At 38.7% G+C, this 18,393-nt stretch overlaps 1 protein-coding gene across 3 annotated transcripts; it reads left to right on the top strand.

Annotated features, from left to right (window-relative positions):
* Positions 1-2,886: 2,886 nt before the first annotated feature.
* LOC134540601 (uncharacterized) lies at positions 2,887-18,136 on the top strand. Of its 3 annotated transcripts, XM_063383432.1 has the most exons (10): positions 2,887-3,380; positions 6,206-6,380; positions 7,126-7,281; positions 9,016-9,146; positions 9,715-9,847; positions 10,620-10,745; positions 12,680-12,763; positions 14,526-14,681; positions 15,980-16,108; positions 17,647-18,136. In XM_063383432.1, the coding sequence occupies exons 2-10, from the start codon at positions 6,218-6,220 to the stop codon at positions 17,766-17,768; spliced, it is 1,200 nt and encodes a 399-aa protein (XP_063239502.1). In that variant the 5' UTR covers positions 2,887-3,380; positions 6,206-6,217; the 3' UTR covers positions 17,769-18,136. The 3 variants fall into 3 exon arrangements, with proteins under 3 accessions (XP_063239502.1, XP_063239503.1, XP_063239501.1); XM_063383431.1 differs by lacking the exon at positions 2,887-3,380 and having other exon boundaries at positions 5,366-6,380; XM_063383433.1 differs by lacking the exons at positions 2,887-3,380; positions 12,680-12,763 and having other exon boundaries at positions 5,365-6,380.
* Positions 18,137-18,393: the final 257 nt, after the last annotated feature.

The following is an 18,393-nucleotide window of genomic DNA, read 5'->3' as shown; positions in this document are numbered from 1 at the left end:
GCCCTCTGTTCAACCTGTCTCCCGGCAGATTTTCATTTGTTCGAAAAATGTGTTAGGTTCATTAATGTTAAAAAAGTGTTGCCATTAAGAAATGCAAGATGAAAGCAAAATAAAATTCATATTTTACAAATAATTTAGTCCATTCTTTTTGGGCACAAACTTCATGCTAAATAAATTACGTTGATTAAATTTACTATTGTAAAATATTACTTTTTTTTTTTTTTTGTAATTTGAGTTAAGTTATGTCAAATTGTTGGTTGATATTGTAATGGTTGCATTAATGTTAATAGTGTTACCAATAAGAACTGCAAGATGAAGCAAAATATAATACATATTTTACAAATAATTTAGTCCATTCTTTTTTGGCACAAACTTCATGCTAAATAAATTACTTTGATTAAATTTACTATTGTAAAATATTACTTCTTTTTTTTTGTAATTTGAGTTAAGTTATGTCAAATTGTTGGTTGATATTGTCATGGTTGCATTTCGGTACTAAATTGTGTAATAATTTGCATTTCTGTGTTACATGGTGTGTTACTGACATCCTTTTCGATGTTATTTCAGTTTTATCGCAATTCACCGTATAATGCACATACTATTGGCAATGCCTGTAATGCAATTGTACAAGGGAAGAAAAGAAAAAAAATATTTTTATACTACATATTGTGTGTTACAAGTTCAACTAAAATTAAAATTATAATAATTTTTATAGCATTGTTCATTTATATGTACCCATGATTTCAGTTTTTTTTTAATGTAAGAAAGAGTATCGGCATAAATGATTGCATGCCAGGGCAGACCATTACCAATATCTCGAGAATCTGCGAAGAGTATTGACTTATTTTTAAACAGTGTAAAACTACCTAAAGTCTAACAAGGTTTTGGAAAAAAAAATTTTAATCTCCCTCCTTCTGAATCTTTTACAAATTATAGTACAACCCTGCATTTATGTTTTCCGGCCTATAACTTCATATTTTTGAAGTCCCCGACATTATTTTCCCCCATAAGGACAATGTATTTATTTCCTGCATATAATGTTTCATGAACAGTGCATTTCCTGCTTATAATGTTAGCTTTATAAATTTCAATAAATGCAAAAAAAAAAAGTTTTAAAAACCTAACTATTACAACACTTATTCCATCTGTAAAATTTAACATGTTTAAAAGTTTTACTTTATACCTTGCTTTTTTTCATAATCACTGCTATTCCACGTAAGTTTGCCAGAACACTAACGCTACATGTTAGTGCTGGGTAACACTGAGTATTCAATATATCGAAGATACATAACATTCACATTTACATTTCTGTTGGCACTTTTGTCTTGGGAAGAGAAAAAATAATTACACATCCTTCCATTCCCTGCCGTTCCAGTGTGTTTTCAGATGTACGTACGTTACGTAGGCAGTCCTGCGATGTTCTAGTTTGCCAGATACTGTACTCCACCATGACAAGATGTTGCTGATGAAGAGTTTAATTTATATCGTCGTCTTCGTCATGAATCGTGAATCGCTTCACAGAAATGTTGTCTTTAAAGACACATAAAATAGAAGCTGATGATGTTGAAAATTTGTTAGCTTGGTTAAGCTAATTTGAGCATCAAATGTATCCATCAGTGGTTTTAAATTTTAACTTGTTTATATAGCTTGATGAGTCATTGACTAGTTCTAAATTGATATTTCCTGCTTATAATGTTTTTTTTTGTCTTTATACCCCCTGTACTTTTAAAAATATTGCCCCCTCAAAATTTTAATGTGGTCTCTAGAGCAGTACCAAATGCATTGTTATATCATGCAACACGTTTAAAAAAAATTCATAAAGCTTAATTATGTTGAGTGGAGTGTGGTAAAAGATGTTGTATGGTTTTTAATATTTATCTGGTGTTTAATACAATAAAAGGTGCAATTCGCAGTACACACTGCATTTAAAAATGGTCTTGTATACAGTATGTTTTGCTTGTGAGGAACATAATAACTAAAGGCGCAATCTTTAATTAGACAGTTTTTTAGTCCATCATAATTTTTTTTTGACATTTCAATATTGATTATGTTCTGTTGAAGTGTAGTTTCTAGTTTAATGAAATGCCGTATGGTGAAAGTGATTGGCACAGAAAACAATTTCTCCTGATAAGTTGATGATCCCCCAATTCCTATTGAAATAATTTTTTTGAAAACAACAGCAGCTGAAAAAATATTACAAATAATATAAATCTACTATAATTTTTAGACTCAAGATACCTTATGTGCACTAATTGGCTCAATAAATACATATTTTCAATAGAAAATGAAAATGCTAAAACTTGCTGAAACCAAAATCTTCCTCGTGAGTTTTTTAAAATATAAAATCAGGTTGCAGGGTCTTACTGACACTTAATTTGTAATTACTAGGGACGAGATTTTTTATTTATTTAATTTTTTATTTTTAGGTCAATTTTGTTTTTTTAAAGAGGAGGTGGTAGTGTTTTTTTTTCGTGCATTGTCTTTAATCATAAAAAAAATTGTATAATTCAACAAATATGAAACTAAAATATTTCTGAGTACTTACTTCACCAAAAAAATTTCATTTTGAGTGACACACAATGCACTTATACTGTAAAATCATCTAATAAGCATGACTAGAAAAGAACTACTCAGAAGATAAAAATAAATGGGCAAATTTTTGTTTGTTTGAAAAACGTGCAAACGTCATTAATATAATTATGTGTTAGCATACTAGAGAAGAAAGGGAAGATCAAACTATAATTTTTTTCCACTCCATTTAGTGAATACAGTTTGGTACAAAATTCATGCTAAATGAATTTACCGTAATAATACATACAGTTTTTTTTTATATTCAAGTTAAAAGTTTTGTCAATTTGATTGGTTCTATGTTTTTAGTTACATTTCAGTGCTAAGTGGTGTGTTAACTTGCATTTCAGTGTTAAATGTTATATTAACATACTTTGCTGTGTTATTTCGGTTTTATTGCAATGTGAATACAAAAAAAAAAACATGGCGGCAGGTTGAGAAAAGTTTCCATCCAAGTTCAAGATAAGTAATGTGAGTTCACAGCAGGAAGAGATTATTCCAAAAAGTTTTGAGAACCAACATGAGCTACTCGCTGTTTGCATTGGTGGATTGTGTGTGTGTGTGTGTTTGAGTTTGTCCCTCGGCCCGGATCCACAAAGTGGTCTAACGGGGCGTCCGCTCTCTTGTTTGCGGAACCAATTCTGCCCTCGGCCGCTGCTCCGGTAACTGTAACACGGCTCGCCGGGACCCGTAACGAGCCGGGTGTTTGCGGTCGTCGTTAGGAAGCGTGCGGCTGTCGACCCAGGCAGTAGCAGGTGTCCATCGTCTCCGCAGGAACGCTGCGTCACGTGGGACGGACGTCCGAGCCCCAGGTACGTGAATCTCCCCGTCGAGAAGTGTCCTTACTCACTGCCCTGTATTGATCAGCTGTTCCATTCAACGTTTCATATTTTTTATGATTCAGCAATTTTTATAGCATTGTTCATTTATATACACCCACAATTTCAATTTTTTAACGTAATAAAGAGTATCGTCATAAATGATTGCATGCCAGGGCAGACCATTACCAATATCTCGAGAATCTGCAAAGAGTAGTGACTTGTTTTTAAGCAGTGGGGAACTACCTAAAGTCTGACAAGGTTTTGGGGAAAAAAAATTTTAATCTCCCTCCTTCCGAATCTTTTACAGATTACAGTACAACCCTGCTATGTATAATGTTTTCCTGCTTATAACTTCATATTTTTGAAGTCCCCAACATTATTTTCCCCCACAAGGACAAAGTATTTATTTCCTGCATATAATGTTTCATGAATAGTGCATTTCCTGCTTATAATGTTACCTTTATAAATTTTAATAAATGCAAAAAAAATTTAAAAACTTATAATAACAAATTATATATATACATAAATTATATATATAAATTTTTTATTTGGTTTATGCGTTGGTTCAGCTCAATATAATGTCAAATGTAAATTATTTTATTTTTTATTTCTCTGCCTTTCGTCTTGTTACTTTTCCAGAAATACTTGTTAGTGTAGTTTATCAGGCTGTTAAATTTTTGGGAACCGTTATGTGACTATTTGGCGCTTATTTGTTTGAATAAAATAAACTTTCATTTTTGATGGTATATCATGTGTACCTGTTTGTGATTGTGTGTTATGACTTTTAGTTTTTTTGAGTGTAATTCAAATTGACTATCTGCCATATTACCATTTTTTTTTTTTGGAGTCCACATTCTGGAAAGTCAGGAAAAAATCAGGAAAGTTGGGGGGTTGTTCAGGGAATCTACGTGAAATCCTGAAAAGTCATGTAAATTTCCCTGTAGTAACAGTAATTTGAGGGGAATATTTAATGCTCCAATCTGCTATCACCCTGACTGTAAATTAATTTTTTTAGAAATATTTTTTTTTTTTTCATTGCACTGTCATACAGGCTATAAAAGGTTCTGTTTGAATTTTTAATTTTTTAAAAATAATTCCAGGTCAGCTATGGTAATGGTGGAGCCTGCATTTTCATCTCAGAAAATTGAAAAATAAGTAAATTACAGGAAAAAAATAGTCAGGGGGATTTTTACTTTATTCGTGTAAAATCAGGAAAATTTTATAGACTAGCTACATTAGTATTCAGGCTACACGCACACTCGTAACAAACAGGCTCAAGCTAGAAAATTCTCTGTGAAAATAGCTTCATCAATCCTCTGGGCATCAGCAGCATAAGTACCATAAAGGTGTGCGGTCTCCGTGCAACAGTGACGTACGTACTTTCACGTAAGACGACCTCCGGCATGGCATCCATCTCTACGGGGAAAGTGCAATTCACATTCGCACACCTGTCGGAAGTGTTTAGAAGCTTGTAACTGGAGTGTCGACACCTGGTCTTGTGGCGGCACGGCCGACGCAGTGATGTCGGAAGGGCGTACGGGACGTTGACGTCAGTGCATGTGATATGACGGCTGCCTCAGGATTTTTCGGTAGTAAATATTTTCGCATTGTGGGGACTACATTATTGAAATATATGTCAGAATTTTGTTTTTTATGCATGGTTAAACTGGTGCATTGGTAATTGTATTATTATTATTCAAATATTTTTAAGATTTTTTTTTAACTAAATTTATCTGTAAAATGATTTAAATGTGTTTAAACACATTGATTTTTAAAATTTAATATGAAATTATAATTGAAAATTTAACCCCTTAAGTGTCGTTTCTAACAGCAAGAAACATTTCATACACAATCGTTAGGGACCGGAAAAATTTGCGGGTTCAATGACCTCTAGGATGAACTTTATAACTTGATGTAAGTTTTTGGACATACGCCATTGCTAAGAACTTTTTCTGTTGAAGAAAAACTAATAAATAAAATAAATAAAAATACACAAGAAAGACAAAAAAAACACAAAATTAAGCAAACAATTGCTGTTGTCAACAAGAATATAAACACCACAAAATATTCCGAAACGGAAATATGGTCAAAAAACAGAAAAAACAAAGAAAAAAGTACTAAGTGAACAAAAAAACACACAAATGATGACAACACAAAAATAATGAAACCAAAATAATTCAGCACAACAGTTGAAACGAGACAAAAACACGACAAAACGAAAAGACAAAAAAAATACAAATGTTTTACCAAAACAGAAACAAGCGACGTTTCGGGAACTGCTATCTGCTCCCGTCCTCAGGCAGAGACGCACATGGTACGGAAACACAGGTGCGACTGAGAAGGGGCTGGAAAATGAGGGTATTTATCAGAGAAAGGGCTACATCTTTATTTATTTTATTTATTAGTTTTTCTTCAACAGAAAAAGTTCTTAGCAATGGCGTATGTCCAAAAACTTACATCAAGTCATGCGCTCCCATTGCACAAATCTTTTAAAGATAACATGAACTTTATAGTTCTACGTACACTCGGTCAAACGTCACCCTCTCATCGGCTGCTGTCTTGTGAAGGTGTCCCAATGTAGTAGCGGCCCGTGATTCCGACACAGCTTCGGTCGAGTGTTTCTCACCGGGATCGGAGTCATCCGGGTGAGTTGCGAGCCAATAGCAGAGGCAGCACTGAGGTGTAACTGCATGAATTTCAGGCTGTCGTGAAATGAATCCGCGGTTTTTTTCCGGTCTCTAACAATTGTTTATTTTTGTATTTTCTTTTGTTTGATGCATGGGTAAATGCAGTGTGTTCACGATAACGCAATGCAGCGCCAGACTGCCATGACGCGCGGGCGTGTGCTGCTGGCGTGCTGCCTCCTGGCCGGCGCGGCTGCCGCCCAGGACACGGCCCCGGCTGGCTGGCTGACCCCGGCGGCAGGCCCCACCACCCCGGTCGCCCCCGGCAACCTCACCAGCTCCGTCGCCGAGAGGGACGGCAGGATATGTGAGTGGCCGGGCCTTGTGGGCCAGTCAGACCGAAGCTCTCTCTTTGAAGTGAAACTTCTTTGGGCGCGGATGAGATGTAAAACTTCAAGGCGGAATTTTAACGCAACATTTTCCGTGAAACATTGTTCTGAAAAGTGTGAATTTTTAAATTTAATTTTCGCCTGCTTCGAATGCCGTTAGATTTTAGAATATGTGTTTGTATATGTTTTGCATGTATCTTATGTTACCAGAATCAAAATTGTCGTTTGAAAATAGTGTGGATCCAGCCTCGGAGTTTGGAGAGGGCGAACGACCAAAGAAAGCTTTCGTGTGGTTTTGAATGTCTCCCAATTAAGCGGGGGAACCCCCTTTTTAATGAATTTATGACGTCTTTAAAAGCCCTCATCAAAACTATGTCTTTTTTAAATACTATTTTTAAGAGAACTAAGTTTTTTTATATAAAAAACACAGATGATTCAGGAATAAAAAAAAACAGGTGAAACAGGTTTAGTGTTGCCAATATCCTTGGGCTTTAAATTGTATGATTTTGTCCCCCATGTATATTAAAAAAAAATCTGTTCAGTCTCATAAAAGTGCAATTTTTAGAAATCAAAACAAATAATTAAACCAACATCAGAGGTCAGGGGAGGACCAGAGTAGATTACCTTTAGCTATCCCGACTGTATTTTTATGTCCGGGAGGGGTAGTGTGCAATGGGAGTCGGCTAGCCTTGCGATGACCGCGGCGACCGTGTGTCGTTGCAGTCTTCTTCCCGCTGTTCCGGGTGGCCAGGTTCGCCAACACGCAGTGCACGGCCACCAACAACCTGAACGGCACGTGCTTCACGCGCTCCGAGTGCTCCGGCTACGGAGGCACGGCGTCTGGCACGTGCGCCAGCGGCCTGGGCGTCTGCTGCGTCAGTGAGTATCGGTAGATCTGCGCACGGCACGGCCCAAGTCTCGAGATCTGCGCACGGCACGGCACGGCACGGCCCAAGTCTCTAGTCTCGAGTCTGGAGTGTGCCGGGTCTATTTGAATGTTTCTAGGCCACAGTTAACCCATTTGCATCCACTCACTTTAATGTTAGACATACCATGGAATCCATAAACTTTTTTTATATATTACTATTATTAAAGTTATTTTCTATTTTCATTATATTTTTATTCTTTAAATAAAATTTTAAAAATAGTTTAAGTTTCACGATAATATACTTTTGTTATAACAATACTAGCTACTCTGAGGGTTTATTTTCATTCTAAAGGGATTTTTTCAAGTTTTTCGGGCAGATTAGCCATTTTGCGTACCAGTACGCCTATGGTGTTATCGGCCAGAAAAACAGCTGCGTACTAGTACGCTTGTAGATGCAAATGGGTTAATATTTTTCATTTCTTGTACATTTTTTTTTGTTTTGTTTTTTGAACCTTGAGATCTAGATTTCAATTCGAGGGGTATATTCTTCGAGAAAATTGGGTTTTTGACCCATCACTTATCCATTTTTTTTTAAAATTAATTTTCTTGAAAATACTATACAACTGATGTTTCTTACCGTTAAAGTAATGGCGGTTGTGTTTTTATAGTCAATTGGAAAGTAGGTAGCAGTGTCCTGCAAAATCATAATATGGGGTGTAGTTCAGTACAGATGTTAAAAACAGATTTTTTTTTACGTAATCAGTTGGATGAGTTTTTTAAAACTTAATTGTTAAACAAAACTTCAGAAGATTCCTTTCTGAACACGTGTTCATTCTTTACTTAATGGCTCTGAGAGCAGTGCAGCGATAGTCGCTGGGTTCTGTCTGCATCTCCTCCCCGTGGCTGCTGGGGTAGTTTCCACCCTCCCTGACATCCACCGTGCACCACCAGATCCTGTGTTCTATCAACTATAGCCAGGAATCTATTTTCCAACTGTGGCTTTGGTGTTCCAAAAGAGACCGTGTAGATCACTCTACTGACTAAAGTGACGGCAGAAAAAGTCTAGTAAATATAGAATAGATATGATAGTTTAGATAATCTTCAATGATTGCTATTTACAATCCATAAATTATTTTTCGTGAACTCACAATCAAAAAAAAAATTTGGGTTCGCATTATTTTCGAGTAAACGTGGCATTTGAAAAAAAAAGGTTGTTCGGTTTGAAAATTGAAATGAATTTCATCGTCATCGGCGTGAGTCGGCGCGGCGTGGCTGTCCACTCCCACCTCCTCGACGTTCCGTTTCCCCTCCTTCCCACGCAGTGCATCAATCCCTTCCCCTCGCTTGCCCTAGGGTCCTCTCCTGCGCTACGGCGCATGCGCGTCGCGCTCCCGCGCGTAGTATTTAAGCCCGAGGGATCAGTGTCTCGGCCTTCATTATGCCAGTTTTTAGGTAGCTTATCACTCACTGGATATGTAGGGATCTAGTGGTAGCAGAGCGTGGTTTCGATCCACGGACCTCTGGGTTATGGGCCCAACACGCTAAATGTGGAATCCAGTATGGGATTGCTCGTGAGTGTGGAATATTGTTGGAATGGTCGCGGACCTGTAGCAGCGGACGGCAATAAAATTTGGGTTCGCGTTATTTTCGAGTAAACATGGCATTTAAAAAAAGGTTATTCAGTTTGAAATGTGGACTCCAGTATAAGATTGCTCGTGTTGGAATGTGGTCGCCCTGTGTTGCAGTCCTGAAGGAGTGCGGCACGACGTCCCGGATCAACTGCACGTACTTCTCGAGCCCCAGCTACCCGACGGCGTACACGGACAGCGGCAGGTGCACCATCGGCATCTACAAGTGCAACACCAACGTGTGTCAGGTGGCGTGGAGTTCCGACCGGCCGCTGTTAGGCCTGTGCAAATATTCCCAGTTTGGAACGCGAATACCAATAATAAACTATTCACAGTCGTTTCGACATCAGATTCTAACACTTGGAATTAACGAATATTCGTTTTTAATTTGATATTCGTATTCAATTCGAACTTAAAAAAAAATATATTTACACAGTCCTAATTCGCACTGATGTTTGCGAAGGCCTAACTATTTCACATAATTCATTTATTTCTTCATTTGATTTACAGTAGAAACAAAAGGTTTTTATCTTGCAGTCTCATTAAACACAAAAAAAAAAAAAATTAAAATTTTAAAAGAGTATGTAGGTCTTCAGCAAAATTATTTAAATTTACTAGAAACTACATATTTGAAGGGAATTTATTACATATGTTTCACTGTACACACAGAATTTTTTGTTTTAGATGGTATTGGTTAGCCAATGTTCAGATAATTAGCTAATCTAAATGGCAAAAGACCTTGTGAAAACAGACACACACAGTAAACGACTTCAACGCGCCACTAGACGAACTGTTGGAGTGTCTCGTGTGCCGCAGCTCCGTATCGACTTCATCGACTTCACGATCGCGCAGCCCAACTCGGATGGCGTGTGCGTCACGGACTTCATGGTCGTGACGGGCAGCACGTCGACGGTCCCCGTCATCTGCGGCGACAACACGGGCGAGCACAGTGAGTGGCACGGCCGTCAGCTGCGAACCTGTAGAGTTGGCTCTCGTCAATCTCGTCTTCCGATACCCAGGCCAATTTAGAGAGATGCACGAAAAAAAAAAATTAGAAAAATAAAAGTTCTTGCGGAATATTGTATTTACTAAGATCTAAGATGCTATTGATTCTGAGACGCTCTCCTCTTGTAGTCCTTAGATCAAGGGGGAAAAAAAATTACGTTTAAATTTCATATGCACTTAAATCATGTGGAGCGTAATATTTTAAATGTTTTTAACTTTCTAACATGTACATTGGAACTTCCTGTGTATAGTAGAAGTATTTCGTATTATGTTTCATAGGCGTACCCAGGGTGGGGGTTGTTTTGGGGGTTCAAACCCCCCCCCCCCCTCTCCCCGAAAAGTCTTGGCGACCATTCCCGTCTCAAGGGCAACTCCGGAGAGGACATTTTCTTGCTTAAGAAGAATAAAATCCTATCTGCGGAACACCATATCTGAAAACAGACTGAACTGAATTTAAAAAAAAAAAAAAAAAAACACTTCTGTAAAAAGTTTGTAAGCTTAAAAACGTTTATTATAAACAATTATTTTTTGGTGTTTATGGAGAAAAAAAATTCCTGGGTACGCATATGTTTTGTTTACTTATGATTCTCGTATGAAAAAAAAAAAAATACTCTGTTAGGAACATTTGTTCCGAGGTCCTGGAAAAGTTCCAGCGGTTGTTAGCCGATGGTGATCGGTGTTTGACGGGGGGTTGTCGTGTGGTGTCGTGTCGGCAGTCTACGTGAACTTCCCAACGGGCAGCACGCCCATAGAGATCACCATCTCCACCAGCTCCACCTCCACCGTGGCGCGCCGCTGGCTGCTCAAGGTCACGCAGATCGAGTGCACGGACCCCTGGAGAGGTGAGGCGATGCTGGTCCCTTCCGTGCTGCCGACCTGATGTTGCATTCGTAACAAGTTTCTTTAATGTCTGATCATTCTGTAGAGCAATCAATAAATGTCGCAAAGAAATACAAAATTATTATGTTAAGGGCGTGCTTCCCATTTCAGGTCATGATTTTATATTCATATTAATCACTGATCAACTTTTAGACTTTTTCAATTTTCAACTTTCACGAAATGAAACATTTATACAACGCATGCATACTTTTTGCATAATTAGCTGCCAAAGTTACATTTTTAACGTTTTTGGGTTGTACAAATAAGGAGAATTTAATTTATTGCAGCACTGAAACTTTTTAGGTTTGACTGCAATGCCACTGGCTACTTCATGGATATGCAGTGGCGTAGCCAGGATTTGTGTATGGGGGGTGTTAAGAAGCATGCCCCCCCCCCTTATTAAAGCGGGGGGTCCGGGGGTCCTCCCCCGGGAAAATTTGGATTTTAAGGTGTAAAATAGTGCTATTTTAGCAGTTTTAGGTTCTTAAATTTAAATATTGTAATGGTAAAAATTTTATTAATTTTAATATGAAATTTGCTTGAGTGATGAATAAGAAATTAATTAAATATTTGCTGCTAAGGGGGGGGTTTGAACCCCTAAAACCCCCCCCTGGCTATGCCCCTGTGGATATGATTTGCATTTCTACCACAAAAACTCAATTCATGTTTCTTGGCTGTCAACAGAGTAACAAATTTGGGAATTTTGAAATGCCAGGTAAGATTAATTAATATTTTCTGAAAGAAATTCAAACCATTTCTTGAAGTAGCCAGTGGCATTGCAGTTAAACCTAAAAAGTTTAATTTTTTCATTAAATTAAATTATCCTTATTTGTACAACCCAAAAATGTTAAAAATGTAACTTTGGCAGCTAATTATGCAAAAAGTAAGCGCTGTATATATTTTTCATTTCGTGAAAGTTAAACAATTGAAAAAGTCTACACGTTTGTCTGTAATTACTGTAAATATAAATTCTGAACCTGAAATGGGAGGCACGCCCTTAATCAGACAGTAGAACCCCGATTTTACAGTAGGCCTACCTCTTTTTATGTTTTACCATTATTTTTTCACCATTTTATTTCGGTCCCATTTTAACCTCATTCAATGCAATGCAATAAATTCCCTTTGATTAGAAACAATGTGATTACAATCCGCTTCCCGCAGTTGACGCTGTTTGTTTACGCTATGCCTACATAAAGTCTTTTATTCCCGTGTTTGTTACGTACATCATACATATGATGATAACACTTTCGTGTGAAATACCAAATCTAAAATGCTGTTGGGAACACTAGCGCTGTAGCGCCTGCAATTTTCCATGTGCTCTTCCATTAAATCCTGTATTTACAGGCTGACAAGCACTGGCCTAATAATGGCAGACTTAAAGAAAGTTTTAGCACTTGATGCTAGCACTGAAGTCTACAGAAATTCAGACTGTCCATCAGTAACTTATACGTACCATGTTATGTAGTTTATATTTAGGGTATTCGTCTTTGTCAACGTCCGTTAAATATAACGTGATCGGTAACGAATTAGAACGTCAATAAGCGTACAATTTTTTTTTTTTTACTGCGAGCAAATTAACTGAAATTTTACCTGCACTAATTTTACCTACGTGTGTTTTAATTTTTAATGACGATAAAGATGAAATACAGTATTTTTAATGACAAAATTAACTTTTTTTTTTAAAAACGCCATAAAATCTTGGCTCTGCTGATCGATTTTAGTGACATTTTGGTGCTAAATGGTGTATTAACTTGCATTTCGGTGGTATATGTTGTGTTGACATGTTTTGCGGTGTTGTTTAGTACGGTCCCTGTTAATGAATCAGGAGGTTAAGGCTCTTGGCAGCAGTGTGTCTTGGTTGGCTGCGAGCGATGTGTGTGTATCGTGTGTCGCACAGCTCCGGTTGGCTGCCTCATGTACTTCAAGGACATATCTGGGACCGTGAAGAGCTTCAACTACAACACGCTGGCCCCCACCACGAGTGAGTGTTTCGTGGGCACAGCCCCCGGGGGAGGGGAGTGCGTTAGCGCAATACCCCTTGCAGAGTCCATTATAGATGCTTTTGAAGCTCTCAAGTATTGAAAATATAAAGCCTGAGAACCATTAAGTGCTTCTATAAGTTTTAAAGCAGGCAATGACCAGAATATATATTCCTCTCCACAGTAAAATCCTATCAATGCCCCCTGCTTAAGATCATGGTAACTGGGCAACCAGGGTAACACCAAACGCTTCAAATAGTACGAGCAGCACTTGCATATTTGTCTCACCATTGTTTGAGGGCATCAAAATTTGGGAGGGGAAAAAATTCTCGCATAAACTTCGCATGATGTTTTTAGCCCCGCTGTTAGACTCCAAACGCTTTGTGCAGGCAGTGAACATGACAGGATAAAGCACCGCCCGACAGCAATCTGTTTTCAAGTTGCTGTCAGGCAGTTTGGTAGTTGTAATGGGAAAATATAGTAATTAGAATTACAGTAAAACTCATTTAAGATGTACTCGCACAATACGATTTCCCATCCAATATTGTCAAATGTTTCAGTCCCGCCGTTTTCTCAGTACGATGTATGTTATTTTTTGCAAGCTTTCATTCAGTTCCTGCTCAAATTCGAGTCACGGTTTTAGTTTTTCTATTTAAATTTGAACTAAATATGTTTTTTTTGCATGATTATTTAATTTTAATTGTTTGGCATTTTTTATTTATATTTTTTTGTAAGCAAACGTACTTTCCATGTAATATGATTTGTTCTTATGAATATATTTACCTCAACAAAAATGCTTTCCTTGCATAAAAATCACACCACTACTTTTTAAACTTGATTTTAGCATGAAATGTGCGACAATTGTGCAATGATACACGACAATCCACTTATTACACAGGGTTGCCACTTGCCTGGAAATTTCAGAGAATTTCATTTTGGGTAAGGGATTTTTGAAGATGAGTGTCGCAACCATTTTTCTCAGATCTCAGACCTGCATACAGTAGCGCGGTCGACCTGAAGCTGATATATTTTTTTCCCTATATCACTGGGTATGCTCATTAATACACACATAACTACTACTTGTTAGAAGTTCTAGTTTACGTTTCACAGGCCGTCGAACAAGGCACTTTGTGTCGTCTGGAGCTCTGGCGTTTACAAGGGTGAGTAGACACTTGAAGCTGATATGTTGTGTAATGGTGCAACATGAAAAAAATTGTTAGGGGAAAATCTGTAGCTCATCAGGGAAAACCCGGGTGATGTGAGGGAATTTTAAAAAAGTGGCAAACCTGTTACGACTCGTTTAAAAAAAACAGCTCTTTTGTCTTCAGAATGCCAGTTAAAACTGCATTGACTATCGATAGGGGCAGGCAGATTTCGCGAAAAAGATTTCGAGACTAGATGAAAGTTAAAAAATCTGCAGCACCGCCTGTGTTTCGTGATTGGGTGAGTTCCTCCCAGGTACATGTCGATTGTAACCAACACCAACCACAGTAAACTCAGTGCGGAAGCAAACGCGTCCCGAGTGGCTCAGGTCAGACAAGGCGACGACTTCTCTCGCTAGACGGCCGCCAATCGCGAGGAAGGGAACCGCTGGTGTCGGGTGTGCCTTGTTGCAGTCTGGTAGACGTGCAGATGTTTTCGCGAAAAATGCCTGCCCCTGACTGTCGATGAGCTGGCTCGGCCGCGGTCTCGGACGTGCCGGGGTCCGGCCGAGTCTGTTCCGCGCCGAGTCTGTGGCCTGAGGGACGTGTGTGGCGCTCGCAGCTCCGTTCGGCACGCGCCAGCTCGCCAACACCAACTACGGGGTGTGCGTGCGCATGGCGGACGGCTACTGCTCCATCCAGTGGAGCCAGAACACGGGCGACGCCTACTCCTTCACCGTCACCGGGGACACGTCCGGACTCGACACCACAGTTCTCGGTGAGCGCTCGCCCCGGGCCCGCAGATTTCACGGATTCACTTGACGTCAGTCTGAAACTCGCAGTTCTGTTTGGGCATAGTGCTAGAATGTGTGGTGGTTTTGGATATTTGATATTTGGCGCCATCGATCAGGAGTGCGCCACTGTGGCGGACGTCGTGTTCAGCAGTGCCATCTGTAAATAGTTTCCGTCAGTCTTTTACCGTTTCTCCGCGTTGCTGGGCGTCATGCAGCTAAACTATTAGTTTCAATTCAGTTTTGTGAACAGTTCCAAGTATGTATACACCTCACTGCAGACATTCCCCTTCCGTTGAGTGGGTCGGTGTGATTGTGTGTCTCCACTGCCGGCTGGCAGTTGACTGGTTCACAGTCGTGGAGATACACTCGGCAAAGCAATACAAAGGTTTAAATTTTTCAGTACATATTAACATTAATTTTTTTTACTGAAAGTGAAAATAAATTGTACAAATGTGTATGAAATGATTTATCGGTAGGGACCGGAAAAATTCGCCGGTTCAATGACCTGTAGGATGAACTCCATAGTTCTACGTACACTCGGTCAAATGTCACCCACTCATTGGCTGCTCTCTTGTGAGACGTCCCAACGTAGCAGCCTGTGATTCAATACAGCTTTGGTCGAGTGTTTCTCATTGGCCCAGAGTCATCCAGGTGAGTTGTGAGCCAATAGCAGAGGCAGCACTGAGGTATAACTATTTGTATTTTAGCCTATCGCGAAATGAATTCGCGAATTTTTCCTGTCTCTATTTATTGGGTATACGTGAATATGTGTATAGACATACTTGTAAAATCCTGAAAATTGTATTTTTGGGTTCCTCTCATTCTGTCTGATGACTGCTACTCAGCGTTGTGGTATTTCAATTAGTTTGACAGTAGTTCACGGTTTTGAACGGCTGATATGATCAGGTTAGCTACATCTAAAATGCTGTATAGTGTTGTAAATGGTTGGTTGGCTTAAGTTAGCGACATTAAAAAAAAACTTAATGGTGTTTTTCGGGATATTAGTACCCTGCTGTAAAAGTGCATCATGCACCAGTCAAAAAGGCACTGTTTTGGTGAAGTAAGTAACATTGGACAAGTGATTGTTGTATTTGTTGAAAGTGGTGGTATCTTTATGAATAAACTAAGTTTTAAAAATAATAAAAACAACAATCAAGATATCTTGTTTTAAGAACGAAAATGGCCCAAATTAAATTAAACAACAACCAAGATATATTGTTTTAAGAATGAAAATGGCCCACATTAAATTAAAACCATAGTAAACGTGTGGTGTTGTCTGCAGGCACGGTGACGGCTCAGCTGACCGGGTCGAACTGCACCACCGACTTCATCGTGATCCCCAACCCCTTCCAGGGGGGCCTGGCCGTCGACTCGGACCGCTTCTGTGGCAACGGGCTGGCCGACACCATCAGTGAGTGTCCTGGTGTCCTAGTGTCCTAGTGTCCTAGTGTCCTTGCAACCTAGCACCCTAGTGTCCTAGCGCCCTGGTGTCCTAGCACCCTAGTGTCCTAGCGCCCTGGTGTCCTAGCGCCCTGGTGTCCTAGCACCCTAGTGTCCTAGCGCCCTGGTGTCCTAGCACCCTAGTGTCCTAGTGTCCTAGCACCATAGTGTCCTAGCACCCTAGTGTCCTAGCACCCTAGTGTCCTAGTGTCCTAGCACCATAGTGTCCTTGCACCCTAGCACCCTAGCGTACTAGCACCCTGGTGTCCTAGCACCCTAGTGTCCTAGTGTCCTAGTCCTAGTGTACTAATCCTAGTGTCCTTATCCTAGTGTTCTAGTGTCCTAATCCTAGTGTCCTAGCACCCTAGTGTCCTAGCACCCTAGTGTCCTAGCCCTAGCGCCCTATTGTCCTAATGTCCTAGCACCCTAGAGCCTGCCGCGGTCAGCACTACCTGGGCTCTTGTCCTTGCTGATAAACTGTCTTGGAGACTCGAGTTGTAAAACTGGAAAAATTAACCATATATTTATCCAAAAAAATTTTCCTTTTTTCCCTGTATATACTATATAGGTAGATAGAATCACTAATTTAAGAACTGTCTTAAAGATGTAGGTTATAGAATGCCTGTACAAATAGAACCACATTTTCTTCCAGAAAATGTTCCTTTTTTTCCATTACCTACATTGATTCACATAATTTAAGAACTGTCTTAGAGATGCACTCTCTGCCTATTGAATGGTGGCAGTACGCCTTGAAGAAATGCGCAAGAAAGTTTCTCCAGCAGTGGGGATCAAAATTGTCACTATTCTGACCAAGCCTTAGTACCGAAAATTTTGTTCGGTAAATTTGAATCAACTTGATTCAGTTTTTGCTGCTTGTTGCAGTACACCACTATGTAATACATTATAGATATGGATGGATATATATATATATATTGTGTATGTATCTAGCACATCGTCGTGTTTTTTTATTTCCGTCATGTATATCATGGGTATACTGCAAAAAGAGACAAAAAATAAGTGGACTCAGTTTTTATGAAACTAAATTTTATGTATATTGAGACTTGGTCGGAAAAAGTGATATTTTTTATTCCCATTCTACTGATTGAAATACTGACTAAGAATTGATTTCTTTCCTTCCTTCCTTCCTTCCTTCTTTAGTACACGGACGGAGTATGTGATGGATATGTGTATGTGTACATGATGTATCCAAAACAAGTGTTTTTGAAAAGGAAAAATGTCTGGAAACTCAACCCTTTAATGTTTTGGCACTAACAGTATTATTTTAATTTTGCATTCCTCTGGGAACCACTAAAGTTAATTCTTAAGAACTTTTTTTTTTTAATTTAATATAATGTCGTAGTAATTTTATAATGCTACAGAAGTGTCTAGTAGGCAACAAAAGTTATTATGATGTTTGAGTGTGTGTACTAATGCACATGAATTGCATGTTTGTTTTCCTTTGAAATACTGGAAATATATTATATGTGTGAATGTATATTTTTTTTGCAGCTTTTTCAAAACCGTTTGTCCTGACGGTGGTGACGAATGCAGACGAGACGACGGGAACAGTTCCTGACAACGACAACCGGGGCTTCTGCCTGACCTTCACGCAGTTGCCGTGCATGGCGTAGCAACCGCTCAACTGTTCTCCGCCTCATAGCCCAACCTTCAGAAAGAAAACCATAATATTTACCCTGCTTTTGATGTCAGTCGGAACAGCGTTTCCATAAGGCTTTTCAAACAAAAGTTTTTGTGAAATTTCTTCACATGGTTATAGATCAAGTGCAGAATTATGGAGAAGTGAATGATGTATCTCGAGGAATCAAATAAACAGCTGCTTCATACACATTTTGCATGAGTTGATTGGCTTCCTTTTCAAAAAATTTTGTTCTTTAAAAATGGAACTGACTGTTTGCTAAACATTAAGTACATAATTCTTTATTATAGTCAACAGGTAGGGCCACCCAAAAGTGGTAAATAAAAAAAGAATTTCATCATTATAAATAGGTAAAATAGAATAAATTTTTTTGGGGAAGAAAAAAAAAGTGTAGCAGTGTTAAAAATCATTACATAAAATTACTGGCAAATCAGGTTTATTTTTTGAAAATTATTTATCCATGGATTTTCTTATACAAATACATATTTATGCACATCATTAACTCTAATATAGTACAACTAAGTATATAATGTATTTATATTGATCACTTTACTGCACATGGTACAATATTATGTTGATAATTAATTTAATGTGTACAG

Source organism: Bacillus rossius, chromosome 17 (genome assembly GCF_032445375.1).
Source record: "Bacillus rossius redtenbacheri isolate Brsri chromosome 17, Brsri_v3, whole genome shotgun sequence".
Lineage (NCBI taxonomy): Eukaryota > Metazoa > Arthropoda > Insecta > Phasmatodea > Bacillidae > Bacillus > Bacillus rossius.
This window is presented reverse-complemented; position numbering and strand designations above follow the sequence as displayed.

Excerpts from the sequence above, each read along its gene's own strand:
- LOC134540601 (XM_063383431.1), top strand. The coding sequence starts at position 6,176 with ATGCAGTGTGTTCACGATAACGCAATGCAGCGCCAGACTGCCATGACG. Across the intron at positions 10,746-12,679 it reads GTGCACGGACCCCTGGAGAG|CTCCGGTTGGCTGCCTCATG; the intron begins GTGAGGCGATGC and ends TGTGTCGCACAG. Across the intron at positions 16,109-17,646 it reads CGGGCTGGCCGACACCATCA|CTTTTTCAAAACCGTTTGTC; the intron begins GTGAGTGTCCTG and ends TTTTTTTTGCAG.